Raw genomic sequence first — 21,763 nt, forward strand, 5'->3', positions numbered from 1 at the left:
GGGTGGGGGGGGGTGGAGGCGGGGAATCCCAGAACTGACAATGCAAACACTTGCAAGTTCTGGCACCAAACAACCTGATGATCTAACCCACGGATAGATGTAACCCTGGAGGTCATCCAGCACTTCCGTTATGGAGCGGGTGCTTGCGTACGTGCATGGCACAAAGTGCAGCAACCAAAGCGATCCACAGAGGTCCTCATTGGGCACAGACAAATAGAAGATCACTAGCCTGTGCTTCCCAAACTTTGGCACATCCTTGGGAGCACCAAGTGTATCAGAACATCTGAGTGACAGCATAAAAGAACGGTAAAAATGTGTTAATGAAAAGTCAAAATGAAAGACACTTTGCAGTCAGCTATATTAACAATGCAGGATGAAAAGTTGTATGCCTGCCCACTCAGATTAGCTAGAAGAATGGAGGGCATGCAAGTATGCCTTAGCACATATCCGCATGGATAACCTCTTTGAGCAAAGAGTGCAAGAGGCTCCAACTCTGGGTTCCTGTGACTCCAGGTCACACAGAATGCGAACATGTATTAGGATCACCACCTGAAGAAAGGCAGTATGGGATACTAGACACATCAGAGTAAAATTGATGACATTGAGAATAGAAAAGAAGAAAGAGAAGCTATGACAGAACAGAGCTTTTCTGGGAAAGAGAAGGAGACTCACATAAAATTAAGATTAAATTTAATATTCTTATAGGATCAAGAGAAGTTGGAGAATTCCAAAAAGGATTTTTGGATATCAGTGGTGTGCAAAATATGAAGTAGTTAGGAGCATTAACTCAAAATAAGGAAAAAAACAGAAAGCATGAACAACACTGCTCTCAGTGAAGGTAGCAAGAAAATGGATGATATTAAAAGCAGAAGTAGGTGATGATACAGAGGATAAAAGTCTGAATGTGATCCAAAACAAAGAGAACCTGCACTAAGAAAAACAGAAGATTCACAATATATGACTTGCATCCACAATATATGACTTGCATCCAGAACAGCAATACTTAAGTGTATTATCCTACTATAAAAATGAACAGCAGGCCTATAAAAAGATTTGGTGAGGATCTCTATTTAATCTTCAAACAGTAATAAAAAGGAGTTTCCTGTAGTCTTAGCTACTCAGCACCTAGGAGATACAAACCTCATCTGACAGAAGTGTTTCAACAGCAGGAGTAGCTTGCAATACAGCCCTTGTTCAAGTGTCCTCATTATACAGGCCATAACATTTTTTTCACATATACTCTAAATAAAAGAGGGAAAGGAAGGAAAACAACCAGATGTGCACTCTCACTTCCAAGTCTTACCATCTGAAGCAAAAATCAGTACCATATTATGGATCTTCTCTTATAAACAAGCTTTTATACTATTCTAATCATTGCTATTTTTGCTAGCAGCTCTTTTTCTTAGCATGATTTTGTTATGTAGCTATCAGGAAATCACATTCAATGAAAATTTCAGAAAACCACAAACGTTTGCAGGATCAAATATTTAAAGATATTTCTGAAATTAAGCAGATTTTGAAGTGAGAACCTTACCTTGAGAGACTGAGCAGTGTCAGCATCAGTGTCATGGTAGAGTATAACATTATTAGCCATGTCAAAGCTTTCACGTACGCCAAGGTGGTAGAACAGTGATGGTTGCTTGGAAATATCACTCATGTCCACAACTGCAACATCTGAAATGAGAGAGGCAGGGGGAACAGTGCTAAAAAAAAAAAAATAATCTTAAAACCAATTTTATTCTTACACGGGATTTAAAATAAATCCCAAAATCACACATATACTTGGAAAGACAAAATCAATATATTCAGACAAGGATCATTTTCTCATGGTACAAGTTAATTTTATTATTCATATAAAGAACAAACTCAGGAAACTATCACAGTGTTATAATAACTGGGAGGCAGAATTTATGAATTCTGCTTGAGATTTTGAAATCACTGCATCAGCAACACCTCGAGTGAAGAAACAGTTCTGTATTTGCTCTCTGAGCTAGGCCTGACAGTCTGAATGCCCAATAGGGATGGAAGGCTCCAAACCTTCTGGTGGTACATCTAGAAACAACAATGAAGCAGAAAATTAGGGGAAACTGCGAGACCAAGTTTATCTTAAGAGGCTGAGGTTTGGAGGAAAGGAAATTCCTAAACAGTAGAAAAAGAAATTACTGTGAAAGCTGACTCTTAAAAGCTACAGGCAAGATGTTCAAGATGAGTGGTGCAGGAATGAGGGGATTCAACCACAAGCAGCCAGAGCAAGACTTCCGCTGTTCTTGGGTAGCAGTCCAATCAGAAATGGAAGTAAAAAAAATTCATGTCAGTGGAAGATGACCTATACAGAGAGTTAAAGAGAAACATCCCATATTATACAGAACAGCTGAGATACAGGCAAAAGATCCTGAGTTCATCATTTGGTTCTCATATAAGCCTGAAGGCCAGTACAGAGAGAAGTAACTCACTCAACACTGATTTTCTTCTCCTTAATCCTTATATTGTCTATGCTACCTAAGAAAAATTTGTTTTAAAGCTTTTTAGAGGTCTGTATCTATATGTCTACCTGCCTTCACCGCTATGGGATAGACGGATGAACTTAAATCCAAAGTATTCATAAGACTAGAGCCTTGGCATCAAAACCACAGGGGAGTTTGAGGTTCAAAACAGAATCCAGAGACTCAGTGCAGCTGGGGAGTAAATCCTACATCTCCGAAGGGGTAACAGACTGTCTGTACCTAAGAGGAATGACAGAGAAGGGTGAGCTATTAGTAAACAAGATATCTAAAAGCAGATCTGATATATAAGCTCCAAACACAGTGGCCAGTTTACTTGGGCTTCACTGAGGTTACACATCACAAGAATCAATACCCCATACTTAGTATGCAAGTTCTTGGAAAAGCCTGCAATGAATATACACTCCTGTACAATTCCATCAGGCTATGCTAACACACCACACTGGGGTCAGCCAATCCCTCTGGTTACTAACAGACTCCCTGTTGAAGTACAAGGAACGTTTTGAGTCCAAAGACAATGACCTGCCTTAAGATCAAAACATCACCATTCCAGATAAAAGAAAAAAAAAAACAACAAAAAAGAAAAAAAAAACAACACAAACCAAAACCCAGTGAAACAAACAAACAACACAAAAATCCAAACACACACACCTCTCCCCCCCCCAAAAAAAACCCCAAAACTCAACATAACATCACGGCAACATGAGAAAATTCCCTTATTCCTGTGGAACCTCAAATCCTGCACCATCTACTTATGACCTTTCCACTTCCTGTTTAGCCAGCTCTCTACAGCATGGACAAAATTCTTACTATACGGCACACTGTAGGGTCACACAAACCAAGCGGGCTTGAAGAAGTAAATCCCAGCTCCATACACTCATCCAAATCTAGATTACCCCAATATTACAAAACCATTTTGGAGAACATAAATGACCTATAAAACAAAAGTTAAGACAAACTAACAAGCAGACCTAGAATCAAATACCATTTAGGAAAAAAAAAACCACTCTAAGAGCTTGGACTGTTTTTAATGATTGTATAAACTGGTTTTGTGGAAATAGAGTGCTGTGAAATCAAAGTCACCATCCTGATAAGAGAATTTAGACAATGGGTTCACATAGCACACAGATACTGCATTTTACAATACAATGTGAGCAATGATTTGTACTAGAGTTTGCTGAAACAAGGCTATACGCAGTCCTTTCCCACATGTAGTAGTCTACAACTGAAATTTGTCTTCTTTTGACTGCTGCTATGCAACAATGTAAGTAGCATCAGAAACACATTAAATGGACATAAGAAAACAAGTAAGCATCTGCATTAAAAAGAGTAATTATTCATCACTTAGATATTCATTCATACTGATAAAAGAAGATTAATGAGAATGAGTTTTTCTTGTTTATTCTTACTTCCTGAACATAGTTGCAAATAAGGTAAAATAAAAAAAAATAAAACAAATTGAAGACTAGCAGAGGAGATTAAGACAGTATCACAAAAATATGCATGCAAGTGAAAAGAAGCTCCAGGAAGATAATTGAATGGATCAAACCTTATCATGGGAGCCAAGGGATGAAACAGAAGCAAATGACAGTGGACAGAAGCAGAGCATCAAAAGTGTTAGTGGCTGTGGACTAGAGCCTGCATTCCCAGGGAGCTCTCCAAGCCCCACTCCAGCAGGACAATCGGAAGGCTTGGAGCATGGAGGAAAGAGATGTACTTATAAACCAGCTTTACTAATGTGCTAATGAAACACAGCTTGAGTGTAGTGGGCCCAGGAAATGAATGCAAATTTGTGTGGAGAACAGATGATCAACAATAAATGCTTACTAAAGAAGCAGAGCAGCACTGGGTGCTGAGACAACAGTGTTCGGTGTCACTGAGCACTGTGTCTAAGCACTCTACCCAATACTACTGTTTTCAGGGTTACATCTCTCTTCTTGGTGCAGGCAGTTTTGTGAATTGTTCAGTGAACAATATTAGTATGTGGCACCACAAATACTTCTATTTCAGGTGTCCTGTATTTTTCTTATTTATGCTAAAATCTTTCATTTACAGTTCTTTAAACACAGACACGGGGCCCTGTACTTCAACCACATGTTTAGTATGGCTGATAAGAAAGAGGTAAGAATTCCCTTAAACTTCTTGAGATACATAAAAAGAAATATTACAACACTAGTATCTGTTCTGCAGAGCTTGATTTATGAATAGAAACGTAAGCCAATCACACTTCATCCTCAACTCCCATCCTCCATATCAGGAGAGCCTGTTCAGCCAAATACAGTTCTGGGGTTCCCCTTCCAAACTTAGGTTCAGTCTCCTCCATTATAGACAAATGTGAAGAGAGAGCTAATGCCAACTTTGATCAAATCTTTTAATGAATGAGGAATTGTATACTATAACGAAACATTTCACATAGGTCTAAAAGACCTATGGGTATGATTTCCTGCGTTCAGAAGGAAAGAAAGCAGGGAAAGGCACGGCACCTATGTAAAGAGAGAAGGCTTCCAAGTGAAGTACAAAGATCTTTATGATGGCATCCACCAGAGGGTGTGGAGGGGTGGGGATGTGCTTAATGTTGTATATGACCAATTTTGGATGATTCTGGAACAGAACATTTAAACTCATTGCTTTGCTACTGCAGCAGTAACTCACATTCAAAAGCACATACCCATAAAAATGTGTCCTGCTTCATTTCTTCTTAAGCATAGATCTTTTCAACTCTTTTTGTTCTCTCAAAGTTGCACATGAAACTATTTTCATCCTGAAAATAGTTCTCTTTTGTCACAATCCCCAAAATTGATCTCATTTTATTACCTGATTGCAGTTCATTTGTCTAAACTTTTGTTTCCATTGTAAAACAATTAGGTTATGTGTATATTTCTTAGTGCACTAAGGTAGTTCATCAGTATTACTAGTATAATCTTGATTAGGTCTCGCATTGTTGCAGCAGATGGCACATAAATAATTCTTATACTACATTTTATGTATTTTAACACTAGTGTGTCTTAAGAGACAAGACAGCATAGAGATAACTATGACAACTGAAATGAAGATTTGAAATCATTACCTGTCGTAGAACAGAAGACTATGAAACTAATAAATAACATGAAAAACATTATTACACAGGTTAAAACCAGAGGACTTATTTCTCTATCAGGAATGCATATGAAGGCATCATATAATTTAATAATTTAAGCAAATCACAAGTCTTCATGTGACTGTTGTATGATTTATGGCATTGCTAGCAGCAACAAAAGGAAAACTTTAGCACCAGGTTTTGGGATTTGTATTTTAAAAGTAGTAAACAAGAGAAAATAAAAAAATAGCCTGAAACATGCTGAAAGTTAAATGGAATCTAGGAGGCCTAACAGAAGAAAAAGTCAGAAAAAACATGTACTGCTTTGAACTTCTAATCAAAGGCTCACCTCCATCCAGCCTTATCTGTGTGGAGAGCAAGCACCTTAGTCCACTATTATAGATTCATTAATTTTCAGCATTTGGAACCTATCTATACATAGCAGATTTAAAAAAAACCCCACTCCTTAACATGACAACAGACACCTTGCTGGAGGAAAATGCAGAACTCTGCCGCTTGTTATTCACTAGCATCCTGGTAAATTATGAACCCTTCCGGTTACTGTTGCTTCAGATTATTGGCTATTTACATCAGTGTCCTTCATATTCAGTAAATAAACAAATGTGTTATCCATTAAATACCCTGAAGGAAACTGTCCTCATAAGTACCTTTAAGAATCTATAACTTAAGGATGCAGAGTCAAAATATTTTTTTTTTTCTGCATGGCTGCACAGTCCTTTAAAGGAAAGAATAACCAGTTTTTACAGGGAAAGAATTATGGTAACATTTGAAGTGCATTTGAAAACCAGGAACACTTTGCCGCTTTCACTTAAGATAAAACAAAAGGCACAACACTCTCAGCTTTAATATACGCTGTACTCCCAGAAACTGGGAGAGGGAATAGCTCAAGGCAATAAAGTACAGTAGGAACCACCAAGAGAACTGTTAAGATAGTTTTTCAGCACAGCTTGCTATACCAGCAAACTCAGTGCCTTCCATTAGATCCTGAACACAAGCCAATTTTAGTTTAAAAACCACTGTCAACATCTGTGATGCTATTATGGCTCTCACAATGCATAGAGTTTTATTAAAATTTCACTGCTCTAAAATTATGCTATTCTGTACGAATCTGCTTACTTTTCTTTAAGAAAAATAAAGAACTCGTACCAATCACACAGTAAAATACAGAAATACAACCAGAAATTGCCTTAGAAGATAAAAGTCTCATCAGACATAACCACACAACATTTTTCTAAATTTAGGAATTTCTGGTTGCAACCAAGAGTATTTCAATTCAACCTCTTCAAGTTTGCAATATTATAGCATGAACTTTGCTAACTTCACTGGTTTGCTATAGGGCTAGAATTGGTCACAAAAATAAAAAACAACTAGGCAGTAATGATTTATCCTGCAATATAGACTTGCATATATTATAATTACATTAAATAGCATTTTTAAAACCATTTCAGACTAGGCTTAAGTTCTTTGTAGATTAAAACCAAGTGCTGCACTTTTTATATAAATACTAAAATTAAAATGAACTGTAATAGTTTAGAAATTGCTTACGAAGCACCTTTAAGAAGGAAGGTTGTTCTTGTAAGCAGCAATCAACTTTTGCACACGAATTCAGTTGTAGCTGGTGTCTGACTACAAGTTTCAGTCTACTTCCTACTTCAGAAAAGGAAACACAAGCATGCACACTGGAGGTCTGGAACTTTTTGATACAGCAAGGCCAAAGTAATTGAGGCCTGAACAGACAGGAAATTTAACAACTAAATTAGGTATGGAACCTCATATTAATTTGAGAAAGATTTTTTTTCTGTTCACATACAGTAAGTGCTAATTAAAAACAGTGAGATCATGGACTCATAGAATGGTTTAGGGTTGGAAGGGACCTTAAAGATCATCTAGTTCCAATGCTCCTGCCATGGGCAGGGAGACCCCACGCTAGACCAGGTTGCTCAAAGCCCCATCCAGCCTGGCCTTGAACACCTCTAGGGATGGGGCATCTACAACTCCTCTGGGCATAATTTTGGTTTTTTGGTTTTATTAATGACATCCATCCCAAATTGGAGAAAGAGGACAACTTTAGTATTGGCCAAATAATTTTTCATCCACTTTTTTTTTTTTTTTAAAGGATTATTATCTGGGGAAGACAACAGAGAAAATTAGATTCTGATTCTGGTGTATTACCCATCCACCATCCACTCTGATTATAAAATGAAGCAAAGTCTAAACTTGGATATATCTCACTTTTGACAGCTCTAATGGATTTAAATGCTGTAGGAATTCTGAAAACCTGTGCAAATGGCAAAAATTCTGAAATGTGCTCGTCCATTGTTTGTCTCCTTACACAGGACAACAAAAGGACTGTTGTAAAGTGGCGATTTCAGGCATGTGTTTTTTTATCAACAACAGGGCAACACCTCTAACTCGTGTTCTCAGACTGAGCTTGTCATTTGCCTTTTACTCAGTTGCGACTTTAATCTTACCTTCATCTGACATAGGTTTTATGTTACAAAATGATCTACTGGTAAGAAAGGTGCACCACACACCAAAATGTATCAATTCTGCTTCTCTCACCTAGCAAAAGGGAAGCCAAGGAAAAAAAGCCTAACAACTGGGGACGTTATAAAAGCCAACATTATCAGAACAGCAAACACAAGTGGGAAAGTCAGACATTTCTTTTGCATTTCTTCCGTCCTGTATGTCAAATCTTGCTCTGGAAAGCAGTTTCACATCCTTCCCCATAAAGTCATTCTACTCTGTGAATGTGAATACTGTGAGTGCTGAAGAAGTAATTTTAACTATGTATTAGCTGAGAAGAAGCAGCATTCTTGGCTAAGGAAAGCTGGCTGTTAAATAACTTTTCTGAAAGGACCAGGCAAACCCAGAGTCCTGCTGTTGCTAGGAAACTGAAAAACTTCAATTTTTATATAAGCCTTTCCACTATACGGCAGCATTACTAACTGCAACAATTAGGACGACTGATTTGCTCCACTTAACACACAAACACACTAAAACTGACAGTGCCCCATCTCCAGAGACAAATCTGGGAACAGCTGTGTTAAGCTAAGTGATCAAACTGGCACTTCACAGGCCAGATCCAGCTGACCTACTGCCTTTGTTTGGAAAGCAGGCACATACACATCCCCATCCCTGTGGGAGACCTCGGCTGGTCCAAGGGATCAAAATACAAGTTTAACACTGACCCTGAACAGATACCTGTGTGCCCTTGAAGAGACAGGAGAATCCTGAGAAGATCCGAGCAAACAAGATAAGCGGTGGCAAACATCCTGGCTTTTCCCAGAGCACGAACAGCGCGTGATCAACAATTGCATTGGCTGGATGGTGTGTGATGTGAGAGTGGATTGGGCAAAAGTAGAATGTTAGAATATATGCACAGATAAGCAACCAGGTAAAAGGATATAAAAGAGCACTGCTTGTAAAATAATATATACGATTGCTGCAACTGGATATTCAGTGTCGTGTCCGTCTCTACAACGACACATCCCCATAGAGGAGGAGGAGGAAGAAGAGTTGACATCCAAGTCTCTTTCTAAACAGAGCATTTGGGTGCATGCTAGAGTCTCCTTTCATGTGGCCCAGCAAGGCACCTCCTCCTTCCTATGCTCCTAAAAAGTTTGGACCACTCAAACTCAAGCCTCTCAGCTCCCAAGGCAAAAAGCTGGAAGACAGCAAACTACCACAATGGTTAGAACTTACCAAGCAAAGCTGTAGCCTGGATTACACTCTGAAAGTGGTGATAAGGAAGCTGGTACGCTTGTTTTTTATGTATAGATCACAAAAGTGCCTCATACAGCTTCCCTTCAAACCACTGGGAGAACCCCCAGTGACCTGTAATGGCACAGGAACAAGCACTTTTTGGATAGCCATCCTGCAGGAGGTGAAATGTGAAGTCCAAAGAAGCAGCCGGCAGAATAATCCAGCGTGGAAGAAACAGAGGCACAAGTAGCTGTAGTGAGATCAGTAATGAATGCAACCAGCACAGCAACACATACACAGTGCCTGAAAGCATTTTAATGTAGGTATGGAATACAAAAAACACATTTATTTTAAATATTTATTTTAGTTGCAACCAGAGAGAAACTTCTTGTTTGTGAGATCAGTTCTCACCTGTAACCTTTCGTCCTTTTCGCATCAAATACCAGTCTTTGGCAAGAACATCTGAAAATTTTAGTCCTAGGCTATCTTAGTAACATATGACATTATAACATTTACTGGCAATTCCCATCCATCAAAATTGACCCTCTGGATACAGTGAAAATCAGACAACCATCCAAAACAGCAGCACGGGCAAGACTGAGGGGCCAACACTCATCTCTGGCTTTCATAATTCTGCACCAGTACCCATTTCATATAACCAACTCCACAACAGGGTTACATTCAGACCCAAACATTATAGCCACTAATCATGTTAGCACTGTGGTGTTACTTTACAGTTGCACTCAGATACCGCATCTTTCATCTGTCCTCTGGTACACAGAACACGCATTAAAAATAGAACTAGAACATATTTTTCATGCTCCAGTGGCATTTATTGCAACTCAGGATAAACTAGTATCTAAAACTACTCATTTTTCCAAACTATAACAAAGGATTTGTGCCATATTTATAATTGGTATATATTCCTTAATATCAAAATAACCATCTCTTCCAAAAATTAAATCACCCAAGAAACTGCACTTTAGTTAAAAGGAACAGAACAAATTACAGCAGGTGAGCAACACTGCCCATTCTAGGTCTTGATCTGTAACCTGAGTTCTCGTTTATTTTTATGTTTTGGCATCTTCTTATTCATTAGATACAACAGCTGAAGCTTTCAATTCTTTCCTCTGCAACTGCATATTAGGAACTTCTTTTGTTAAATGGAAACAAGGATTCTTCCAAAAACCTTGGATAACAAAAGCAAAAGCTGTATGAAACATTTTAGATGTCTCTTAAATATAATTAAATTCACAGTAAAACTAAGTTTCAAACAAGGGACTACATTAAAACAAGAATGCAGTTCTAGTGATCCAGAAAAGCAAAAATTGTGTCAAGAGCATGCCTGTGCTTATTATTTCTCTAACTGATCTTTAAAGGGAGTCCCTCAGACTCTGCCAAAACAGAATGCAACCAGCACCCACAAGAACTGGTGTGGGAAGAAAAGTAATGCAGTTAATGGGCACAAGTAATGCAGTTACACAGGGCACAAGTATGAAGGAGAAAAATATTGTATGATTGGAATAGTGAAACACCTGAAAATAACCTGTCATTCAGAAAAGAGCAGAAAAATTTACTTTTTTTTTGTACGGTTGGCAGTTTAGGGCAGGAAGGAAACAAAGAACAAATCCTCAAAGAACTTTTCTTGCAATACTGAATTGCAGAAGTTAGGAAATATATAATTCACTGTAAAAAGTGTATGCCTAAGCTTAGAAGTTGCTTAATGTTTTCCATGACAAAACTTTGCTTTCAGTCCTTTTTAACTTTGCCAGTCTTTGCTTCAGGTTGGCTTTTTTCTTTACAGAAGATTTAATTAAAAACAACCCAGTCATTTCTGAAACTGTGTTGGAGAACTTATTTTTCTGGCCAATGTTAAACATCCTCTCATGCCAAATGAAGATGCCTTAGTGCTTCCAAGCACCAAAACAGAAATTTGTCAGACAAGTCAGACCGTCTGGAAGTACTCTTGCTAGCCTCATGAAATGCTGCTCGTTCCAAAGCTAAGATTTCAGCAGAGAACTGGTCAGAGTCACATGGGAGATGTTTGGTCTCAAATGAGCCAGTCCCCACTCACTTCATTGTCAGTGCAGAGACAGGAAAAGCGCTTTTAGAGCACCATTCATCTCATCTGTCAGAAGTCTACTTTAGTGCCCATTTCTCTCCACTAATTATGAAGGAAGAGGGTCAAAGCCAACTGCAGACACCCACAATGAAGATGTTCAGCGCTATGAACCCCCACTATAGAGCCTAGCAGCTCTGCTTTGAAGAAATTCATTAACCATTAAGGCATTTCAGTAAAGAATTATATCACCTCAGCAGAGGTTTCCCTGCAGATGTTCCCCTGCAGATGTTCCCACAAGCTGACCAATGAATTAGTGGCCCATAGAGATGGACTACAGCTCTTTCTCATCAGTACTATACCCACAGTTACTCTGCCTGCAAGAAAGAAAATGAAGCATTGTCACAATTCAAACCCTCAGACCCAAAGGAGTCTCTGAAACACCTAACTCTTGCTCGAGTTTTCCATAAATTGGGAGCTCATTTGTGACTTCCAGCTTATGACACTGGGTTTTTTTGGCACTCACGAAATATCATTATACAACTGTGTGGATGACTGTTATTTAAGAGGGGGTTTTGCATGAACTATCTCAGGCCAGAGCTTTTCTGCTACTCACATAATCTGGTTGTTCAGTTACCTTGAAGCGCTGACTGTAACCTCCTGGTCTACGGATAAAGTTTATACTCAAGTTAAATTCTCGGTAAAATTACCTTCAAGCCAAATATGAACATTACATTTCCCTGTAAACCAATGACATTTATACTACGGCTACTACCAGGCTTTACTTTTTTTTTTGTCTTTCATACCATAGCTTGTGAGGTCCTGGGAACAACATAGTTTCAAGTCTGAGGCGGTTAACTTACAGTGGTGTGAGAGATCACAGTTAAAAAAAGAACGTACACTCACACTGTTACTGCAAACTCACCCAATACACACTCCTTTGCACGGTCACCCTTCCTTGAGGAAGGATTGTAAAAGTTTACCCGCTCTGGGACCACAATCAAGGTCACAGGTCGTTACCAACCACAATCATATCAGATGGGTCCTGCCAAGGTCTGCACACAGCTAATAAATTATTTTGGAAAGTTGTGACATACACAAGAGACCAATATTTATCCCATTTCTTTGTAAAATTACAGTCTTCAAGCTCCTGGGTTAGAAACTGAAAGAGACTTCATGACTTGGATCTTAGCCATTTGAGCAGTTTCATGGCTCAGGCAGATGAATGCTTATGCCCGGCTGCAACTCCTACCTCTTTTCCCATGACCCATGGTCTCTGCTTCCCTCTCGTCCTGTTCTAGCCTCCCCTTATCCCTCAACCTATATTTAACTTGTTAACTTCTGACTAACAGTGCTGGCACAGCAGCAGATAGAAGCTGGGATGGACTAGGCACTAAGGAAGTGATAGTCCCGCTGTACTTGGCACTGGTGAGGCTGCACCTTGAATACTGTTTTGGGCCCCTCACTACCAGAAAGACACTGAGGTGCTGGAACACATGCAGAGAAGGGCAATGAAGCTTGTGAGGGGTCTAGAGCACAGGTCTTAGGAAGAGCACCTGAGGCAACTGGGGTTGTTTAGTCTGGAGACAAGGAGGCTCAGGGAAGACCTTATCGCTCTCTACAACTACCTGAAAGGAGGTTGTAGCGAGGTGGGGGTGAGTCTCTTTTCACTATTAACAAGCAATAGGACAAGAGGAAATGACCTCAAGTTGCACCAGGGAAGGTTTAGACTTAATATTATGAAAAATTTCTTCACCGAAAGGTTTGTCAAGCTGCCCAGAGAAGTGGTTGAGTCACCACCCCTGCAGGCATTTAAAAAGGTGTGTTGATGTGATGCTTAGGGACGTGGTTTAGTGGTGGACTTGGCAGTGCTAGGTTAACAATTGGACTCAATTATCTTAAAGTTCTTTTTCAATCTAAATAATTCTAGTATTCTAAGCTCTGTCAATGCAGCTTATGAGTCCTGTGAGTGGTATCAGCTACCAGCTTCCTGCTAGGCTCCTGGAAAAACACTTTAAAAAACTGTTAGACTTTACAATAATTAAAAGGAATAAAGGTTAAAAACTTCATTTCATGAAAACTCACTTTTTACATGTCATATAGTAAAACACACTTGGATCAGTACTCTGGACTGAGAGCACACACGGAGACACCTCTTAAACAATAGTCACCCAACGCTGTTGTATAATCATATTTCTTGAGTGCCAAAACAAAGTACTTAAATTTACAGTGGCTGTTATTTAAACCTTGTAAGCATGCATTGAACAGAAGTAAAAAAATAAAAAAAAAAAGGCAAATTAAAGCAATTTGCTATTGCAGGTTGACATCCATCATTTGACCATGTATAATGTAAACAGCAAAAACTATTAATCACTGCAAGTTTCAGGGAAAAAATACTTTCTTTAAAAAGCCAGTATATAGTATAAAATACTGTATACTCAGTACCTAATTATTGTTAAAATATGCTGAAGAATCTTAACATTCTAAGAAAATTTTTAAACAACACAACTCAAATATCATATCAAGAATCAAGCTTAGCTGGCGTCAAAAATGCTATGGAAGAGTAGCTATCATAATGCATGCTTTAAAATTTTCTCCAAAGGTTCACTGCATCTGTGACTGAAGTTTCAATTTTCTGTTACTTCAGCTTTCACCTTTATTCTCCCACCCCCCAATCTCTTTTACCAAAGCAGAGGCTGGATAAAATGTACATTTGAACCAGAACTTATCAGCTACTTGTCAAAATGGGAAGAGAGAGAACCCAGGCTTCCTAAGAAGCAAAGAACCAACAGTAAGAGCTAACTGTGCGGTGTTGAGATCCAGTACAACCATAGCAGACAAGCAACTATGGGGTATGCAGTGAACAAAGCAGTTCCCATCCACCTGAGTGGTTGCAGATGAGTAGGCACACCATGACAGAGGCTGACAAGATTGCAGAAAAAGAAAGGGGAGTATCATGGTTTAAGCGGCTGAATGCTTGCCTGCGTAACTGAATTCCATCTCTGCTTCTTTCTACCTTACAGCTGCAGCATGATGCTAGCCTAGTCACATGAATTGAGATTTAAGAGATGGACTTGGTGACCATACGGTTATTAAGATTCTGATTTTCGGGGTGGGGAGAGGTAGGGGCAGGAATTATCAAAATACCCCAATGGAACACAAAAAGCGGCTTTGAAAAACAGGGCTCTCATTTTAAAGGCAGTTTGTAACAAACCCAATGCCTTTAAAGAGAAGAAAAATCCTAGTATTTTACCTAAGCTACTCCCTTCTATAATCTGGTTGTACCTTGGCATGAGTTATAACTCAAATAGTCTCTGATTTAACATCTGCAGCCTTCCATCTGCAAAACAGCTAAGCATCTACAGAGCAATGAATATGCCTGAATCCTACCTCAAAAAATACATGTATTTGCACGTCCCATGTGCTCATTCAATCTTTATACCCAAATGAATACTAATAAAGCAGCATTCAAAACTTCTCAAAGAGTATTTAAATAATCTGCATTTGTTTCCCTTTTTGTTATTCACAGACATTAGGCAAAGGAAGATTCCAGAAGTCATTTATTTCTCACTTTTCCCCAAATTCATTATCACTGATTGAAAAAGGCTTCCAAATCTACATATCCAGGACACTACAAAAATACTTACCTATCACAGATGATCTGAGAAAGATACCTGTTCAACAATTTTCCCTGTTTATATACTTGTAGTGTATTAAAATTTGTTACATAGATGCTAGACAGCCACAGTGAGTAGATGTCTCACATCATGCATACTTTTCATTATGCCAGGTCATTAAAGTTAACATTATTTCCTAAAATTTCCCTGCAAGCCAACGTGCCTGCTAATTCTACGGAATCTGTCATTTCTCTGCCCTGTTTAACAGCAGAGAAGAAAAGAAACAGCGGAGTAAATTAAAAACAGGCCCTTCCCACTTGCCTGCCACACTAACAGTGTGCCAAGCGTCACATGAGAATATTTCCACTGCAATGTTTACTAGAGCTAAGCTAGCCAGTTTAGAGAGCATACAGAAAAAAACAGCCCAGCCCTGAACCTAATTTGAACCTTGCCTGTAGTTTGGGGGGAAAAATGAGAAAGGTGAACTTTATTTAACTTTTCCTACACCCCTGCACTTCCTACACTGGGTCATAAAAGGCAATGAAAGGGAATGAAGTATCAAAAGAAAAAAAAAAAAAAAAGATTGCTTATGGGATAATCTGGCCTAAGTGAAATTAAGAAGAGTATGAAATTCAACAAGAAAGGCTGTCCCTTCCTCCCCGACTGCAGGCAAATCAATTTCTAGGCCAAGGAGGTTTAGATAAGCTCCAAACTTTTAGACATTTATCCAAACTAAACCACTCAAAAGTCACCCATCATTTAATGTTGAATACCTTGGCTGGGGAGCAGAAAAAATCTGCCAAATCTGCACATCTCCAACAGGTCACACACTGGCCAACAACATATATCAAAAACATTTGAAAAAATAAAATTACGCTGAGCTTTATCTTCTGCCCAAAGAAATGTAAGAGATAAGAAACATAATCCAAAAAGAAGGAACTACAATGAAAAGAGAAAAGATTTCAGTACATTGAAGTTCCTAAGCCTATGTTAAGCTAAGACCTTATTTTTTTATTTAAGAATTAAAAAATATAGCATACGAAGATAAATGAGACTTTCCTACTCTGAATCTCTTATTTTTCTCATTTATTTTTTTAAAAAACAAGCGTCAAGAGATATCTCCATCATTAGCACTGGGAACTTGTACATACCAAAATGAGGTATCCCAGCTCATAACTAGATCACAGATTTCCTCTTTATGTTGATAGACTCCCAGATTGTGATTCAGGATCCACATAAAAGCACAATAAATTATGCACAGAGAAAATGTTAATTGAGGAAAGGCAGTATTATTAAAGTACAAAAGAAAATAAAGTTTACATAAAGCGACAGCATCCTCCACGAGCCAAGAGACACACTCACATATGGATATAGAGTTCTTGATTTAATATTCTGGATGCTGGGCAGATGTGGATCCAATTTGCTATTTTTAACTTTCCTGTAAACAGTACAAGGTTTATGTGCCAGTCTAAAAGACTGCATGTGCTAACAAAATCCTCATGCACCAGTGAACACTGTAATTTCAAAAATGGGCAACATTCATTAAAAAACTAAGAAAACCTATTTCAAGGCACTAAGTAGTGATCGACAAAATCTAGAATTTCAGTATAAGCTGTCCTTTACAAAGCAAGTCACAACCATTATCTACTTAATCTTTAACTAGCCTATAAATACAGTATACATTATTACTTCCAGCATATAGATGGGGAATATTAAGCACCAACAGATTGTTTGTTATCACAGCGCATCCATTCCAGATTTCCCTACTTTATCGAAGATTATTACTAAAAAGTAAGATACCCAAAGCTAACCACCATAGGATCTCTATAGAGTCAGAGGAATATTAGCTCTTCCAAATTGTGATTCATCAGACACAATGAATCTCATGAAACTGTGATTTTATAGCAAGACTCTAACCATGGTCTCCAGCATTTATTAAATAACCCCATGCACCAGTACAGGTTGGGGGCTGACCGCCGAGAGAGCAGCTCTGTGGAGAGGGACCTGGGAGTCCTGGTGGACAACAGGATGCCCATGAGCCAGCAATGTGCCCTGGCGGCCAAGAAGGCGAATGGCATCCTGGGGTGCATCAAGAAGAGTGTGGCCAGCAGGGCGAGGGAGGTCATCCTCCCCCTCTACTCTGCCCTGGTGAGACCGCATCTGGAGTACTGTGTCCAGTTCTGGGCTCCCCAGTTCAAGAAAGACAGGGAACTGCTGGAGAGGGTCCAGCAAAGGGCAACAAAGGTGATTAGGGGACTGGAGCACCTTTCTTATGAGGAAAGGCTGAGGGACTTGGGTCTCTTTAGTCTAGAGAAAAGAAGATTGAGGGGGGATCTTATTAATACATACAAATACTTAATGGGAGGATGCCAGGGGGATGGGAGTAGTCTTTTTTCAGTGGCGCCCAGTGATAGGACGAGGGGTAATGGGCATAAACTTGAACATAGGAAGTTCCATCTTAACATGAGAAGGAACTTCTTTACTTTGAGGGTAGTGGAGCACTGGAACAGGCTGCCCAGAGAGGTGGTGGAGTCTCCCACTCTGGAGACATTCAAAACCCGCCTGGACGCTGTCCTGTGTAACGTGCTGTAGGTGACCCTGCTCTGGCAGGAGGGTTGGACTAGATGATCTCCAGAGGTCCCTTCCAACCCTAACAATTCTGTGAATTCTGTGAAATGTAGCATAGGATGGTTCCCCTCAAAATATACATACATATAAAGTTGTCACAAGATGAATCCCAGCACAGGAGCTGACAATATCTCAGTTGAAGTATTCAATAGCGTATTTTTTTCTCTTTTTAATAAATCCCAAGATAGATTAGCTTTTTCCTTGCAAATTTAACTCTACAAGTATTTTTTTGAGGAAGATTTCACATGACTTTCTATTTTTCACACAGCTGAAGTTTTTATACTGATGTTCAAATTAGCAGTCTAGGAGTACTTTCATTGTCCAAAGTCCCAAACAGACTTCAAGAATGGAGCATCCTTTTCTTCTTATTTTAATCAGACTTCAACAAATCTCTGGCACTTTTTGATGGAGCATCCTTTTCTTCTTATTTTGGGGAAAGACCACAGTCAGATTTGGGGATAATCAGCAAAGAAAAATAAAAACAAAACTAAAAAAAAGGGGGGGAGTGTGCAGAAGCAGAGAGCATCTTTATTGATGTGCAAGTTTTTCTACTAAGCAAATGTTCCCTTTTGAAGATTTCTGAATTCTGTGTATTGCAACATCTGTAGAGAGGATGGATGTCAAGCCATGTTGATGTACATTAACCCAAGGACCACTTCTCTGCATTGTCCCAGTGTAGTGTATTATAGTTCACAGATCAGAATTCAGCAGTGAAAAAAACCCTAAAGTTTGTTATATTAGTCACTTTGAAAATTAGTTTACAACTTTAAACGGGCAGAAAAGGCCAATTGCAAATGATTGGAAGAACTTATAGGCCTATGCCAGTAAGTAAGGCTTGAGCCGTGGAGCAGGGAGAACACTGAATTTTATATCACTAGAATCTGTCTTCTGCTTTCACAAGCATGCTTCAGATGCAATGAGGGAAAAACTAAATTCATGAATTACTGCAGTGAAGTTTTCAGATGGCAAGCAGTTTCTAAGAAAATGTATTGGAAATTTGTGTTATCAGGTCACCCAAAGACTGTACAGAGCCCTGAGGTGTTTTGATGCACATGGGCTATTTACTTTCAGCATACATCAGCAGAATCTTCCCATTAGTTGTGATATTCCTGGATTTCACTTGCCTAAAGAAGTCTTCATTCAAAGATTAAGTTCTCATAATCACAGCAATTGTATTAACTGTGACAGACTGTATGTAAAAAAATCAGCATCTCTGGGATGCTGTTTGGTAACTGAGTATGTCTCATGATTATCTTATTACCAACCTCAAAGATATGAAAGAAGACAGAACGTAGTGTTATGCTGCTTCCAAAGAAAAGATGTTACTAGTCACACTCGCCAAATTCTGCTGGAAAATACCCGGAGTCAGTGCTCTGACAGACTGTTATGTACTTATGGACCAAGCCAGAAAATGAGGTCTATGCTTCTACAGCAGTTCTTATCTGGGGCAAGCTAGCCACAGGGCTGCCTCTACACCATGAGAACCATTATTTTTTTTACTGTGTTCTGGACTGCAGTATGACTGTGAGACAGCCAGGCTACCAGATGATACCAAATGCCATTGAAAGTGGGCATTTACTGCTTTTTCCTTTGGAACTAGAGTTTGGCTACCATTCACTAGCTGGAATTAAGTATTAGGCTTGCAAGACAAGACTAAATCAGTATATTTTTCAGAGGTTTTTTTAAAAGCGTTCAGGGAGTATGACAACAGTGAGCATTTCCATGAACAGTAGCATGTGCTCCAGAAGGAGTAAGGGATCTGTTCAACACATTGCAGCATTCATTTTTCATGAATCCTTAAAGCTTTATCAGCTTTGATGAAACACAAGTCAAAGCTAGGGTTGAGCAACTACTGTAGTCAGATCTGAGGCCCCACAGATTTATTATGCAGACAGGATAGAATAGCAACTGCCACCACTTTCAGGGACTATAAGGTGGAAACTCAAATTTGAAGTCATGTTGAAGGAAAAGGATCGACAGTACATTGCTTATCTGTACCTTGTGAATGTCTCATGGTGGGAGTATGCAAGAAAGTTTAGATTTAAGATTCTAAATTCTGAATATCCGTCTTTAAAATTGTCCTAAATACCAAAAGTTTATTTCCTTAATTTGTTATTCTTCTCAGAAGTTGTGTTATATCTTCTCAGAGGCATTCACTACTGCAAAAAAAAAGGAATCAGAAGAGGCATTGAAGGGTAAAATATATAATAATAATAATTTAAAAAAATGAAGCATTCTTTTGTGCCTAGATTGCAAGCCAGAAAGTCAAGGCACTTTCTGGTTTTCCAAAAACAATATGAAGACTTACCTAGTTTTGTTCTGTAGTTATTATAATAAGCAAAAAGGCAAGTTTATCAGCTCCAAAACTTAGTTACCATGAAAACAAAAAAGTCCATCTCAGCCATTTTCAGACTTCCTTTCATTCTGATTTGCATACTTTCTCCACCTGACAACAACCCATAATTTGTCAGTTATCTCAAGGTCCACAAACACTAGTAGGAATAGGCACGTCTGGCTTTGAGCTTGGTAATCATGTCCTTTTCTCAAACTGAAGCCTGTCAAGTATCCATTTACAAAGAAAATATCTGAAACAAATAACTCAGTTCCACAAAAGACAGAGATGATGCTGATAAAAGCGGATAGTTACTCTGTTAAACAGGATTGTGCACACAGAAGCTCTGCTAAGTAAGGAAGCCTTGTACCAAGCAGTAACACCATTGTAAATATTAGCTTTTCTTCTGCAAATTTTTATTTTTGACTAAGATTAGAGCACAGATGACTGGTCTAGCACAGTTGGAAAATAACACGCAGACAGAACACAGCCTTTTACTGTTTTCATTTACCAATTCCCAACTCCAGTTTCATCTTGTCACTCTCAGAGCAAAGGCAAAACTAACAACAAATCTCTCCCCTCAAGACACACACAAATTAGCAGAATTAAAAAAAAAAAATCTTTTTTTCTTTCTCCAGCTGCTGTGAGTGAAAGGCAGCAACAGGAAAGTTAACTCAACTAGTCTCATCTGAGTGAAATTATTATGGGCTGGTATTTTTCTGCATTAGACAAAAACTGTAGCCTTTATGTGATTGCTAAGGCAAAGACACTTGATTCAATACAATTTTTTCTGGCTGGACTAGCTACTAAATATTTGTAACAAATTTAAAGGAGGAGAGGAGAGCAGACAACAAGCAAATAAGCCACTATCCCAAGTGTAAACAAAGTAACTCCCCTGTTATTTTCCCCACAATGTTTCACGACTCTACAACTATGTTTTTGACAGGCCTGGAGGCAATGGAGTCCCACAATTCACGGAAAGCACTGCTGACACTAGTAGGAAACTAAAGAATTTTAGGGAAAGCTCATTATCATGCTGAATTACATGGGACTTTGTTTATTTGTTTGTACTGTGTTTTAGGATTAGACTTCAAAAGCTTTAGATATGATGTAAACAACATTTCTCAAATTGTTGAGAGGCCAATGACCATCAGTGGTTGAGCTACAGTTCTGTGTATGAAGGCGTGTTTTTCTAAATGGCAGAAGAAAAAACATGAACAGCGGAGTTTAGACATTTCCTCCCATAACTTGATACAAAATGAAACAAAAAATATTATACTGAGTGAAACAAGGTTAAAAAACACTTTAAGATGATTCTATTTACAACTATCCTTTGTTTCTTACTTTAAAGAGATATTAAAGAAATTTTAAACATAATTTAAGCATAAAAGCAGTATATACTACAGTAGATACAACTATATGTGCACAAGTTCAGCTGTGATAAACCAGAGTACTTCCCTTAATACTGGATTTAGCTATACCATCACAGATCAGCAGAAAGCTAGGGACATAGTGTTAACAGTGTCATTACCATTTTGGATTTGTGCCTGTCATCAGAGCCCTGATGCGCCTCAGTCAATGAAAGATCATGCTTACCAAGGCTGGGATCGTGTACTTTCAATGTAATAAAAGCTGGCATACATTTTTCAAAGTTGTGAATCCCATCTAGCTTTAAACTCCAAGGCATAACTGTCGTTGAACCACTGACTTAGACCAAAGTTAAAATGCCCAGAAGCTTTACCAGAGAATATCTGAAAAGTTTAGTTCTAACACCTTCAACACCACAGAAGAATCATTTACCTTGTCAGGCTGAATATTACAAAC

General features: G+C 38.7%; 1 protein-coding gene across 1 annotated transcript in view; it reads right to left on the bottom strand.

Annotated features, from left to right (window-relative positions):
* The window catches only part of MAP3K15 (mitogen-activated protein kinase kinase kinase 15), a 65,592-nt gene extending 63,935 nt beyond the window's left edge, over positions 1-1,657 (bottom strand). Inside the window, exon 1 of the mRNA XM_009884838.1 lies at positions 1,535-1,657. Within this exon, the coding sequence (XP_009883140.1) occupies positions 1,535-1,657 (123 nt within the window). The remainder of the gene's footprint in view (positions 1-1,534) is intronic.
* Between the last annotated feature and the right edge of the window lie 20,106 nt (positions 1,658-21,763).

Source organism: Charadrius vociferus, unplaced genomic scaffold (genome assembly GCF_000708025.1).
Source record: "Charadrius vociferus isolate BGI_N301 unplaced genomic scaffold, ASM70802v2 scaffold200, whole genome shotgun sequence".
NCBI lineage: Eukaryota > Metazoa > Chordata > Aves > Charadriiformes > Charadriidae > Charadrius > Charadrius vociferus.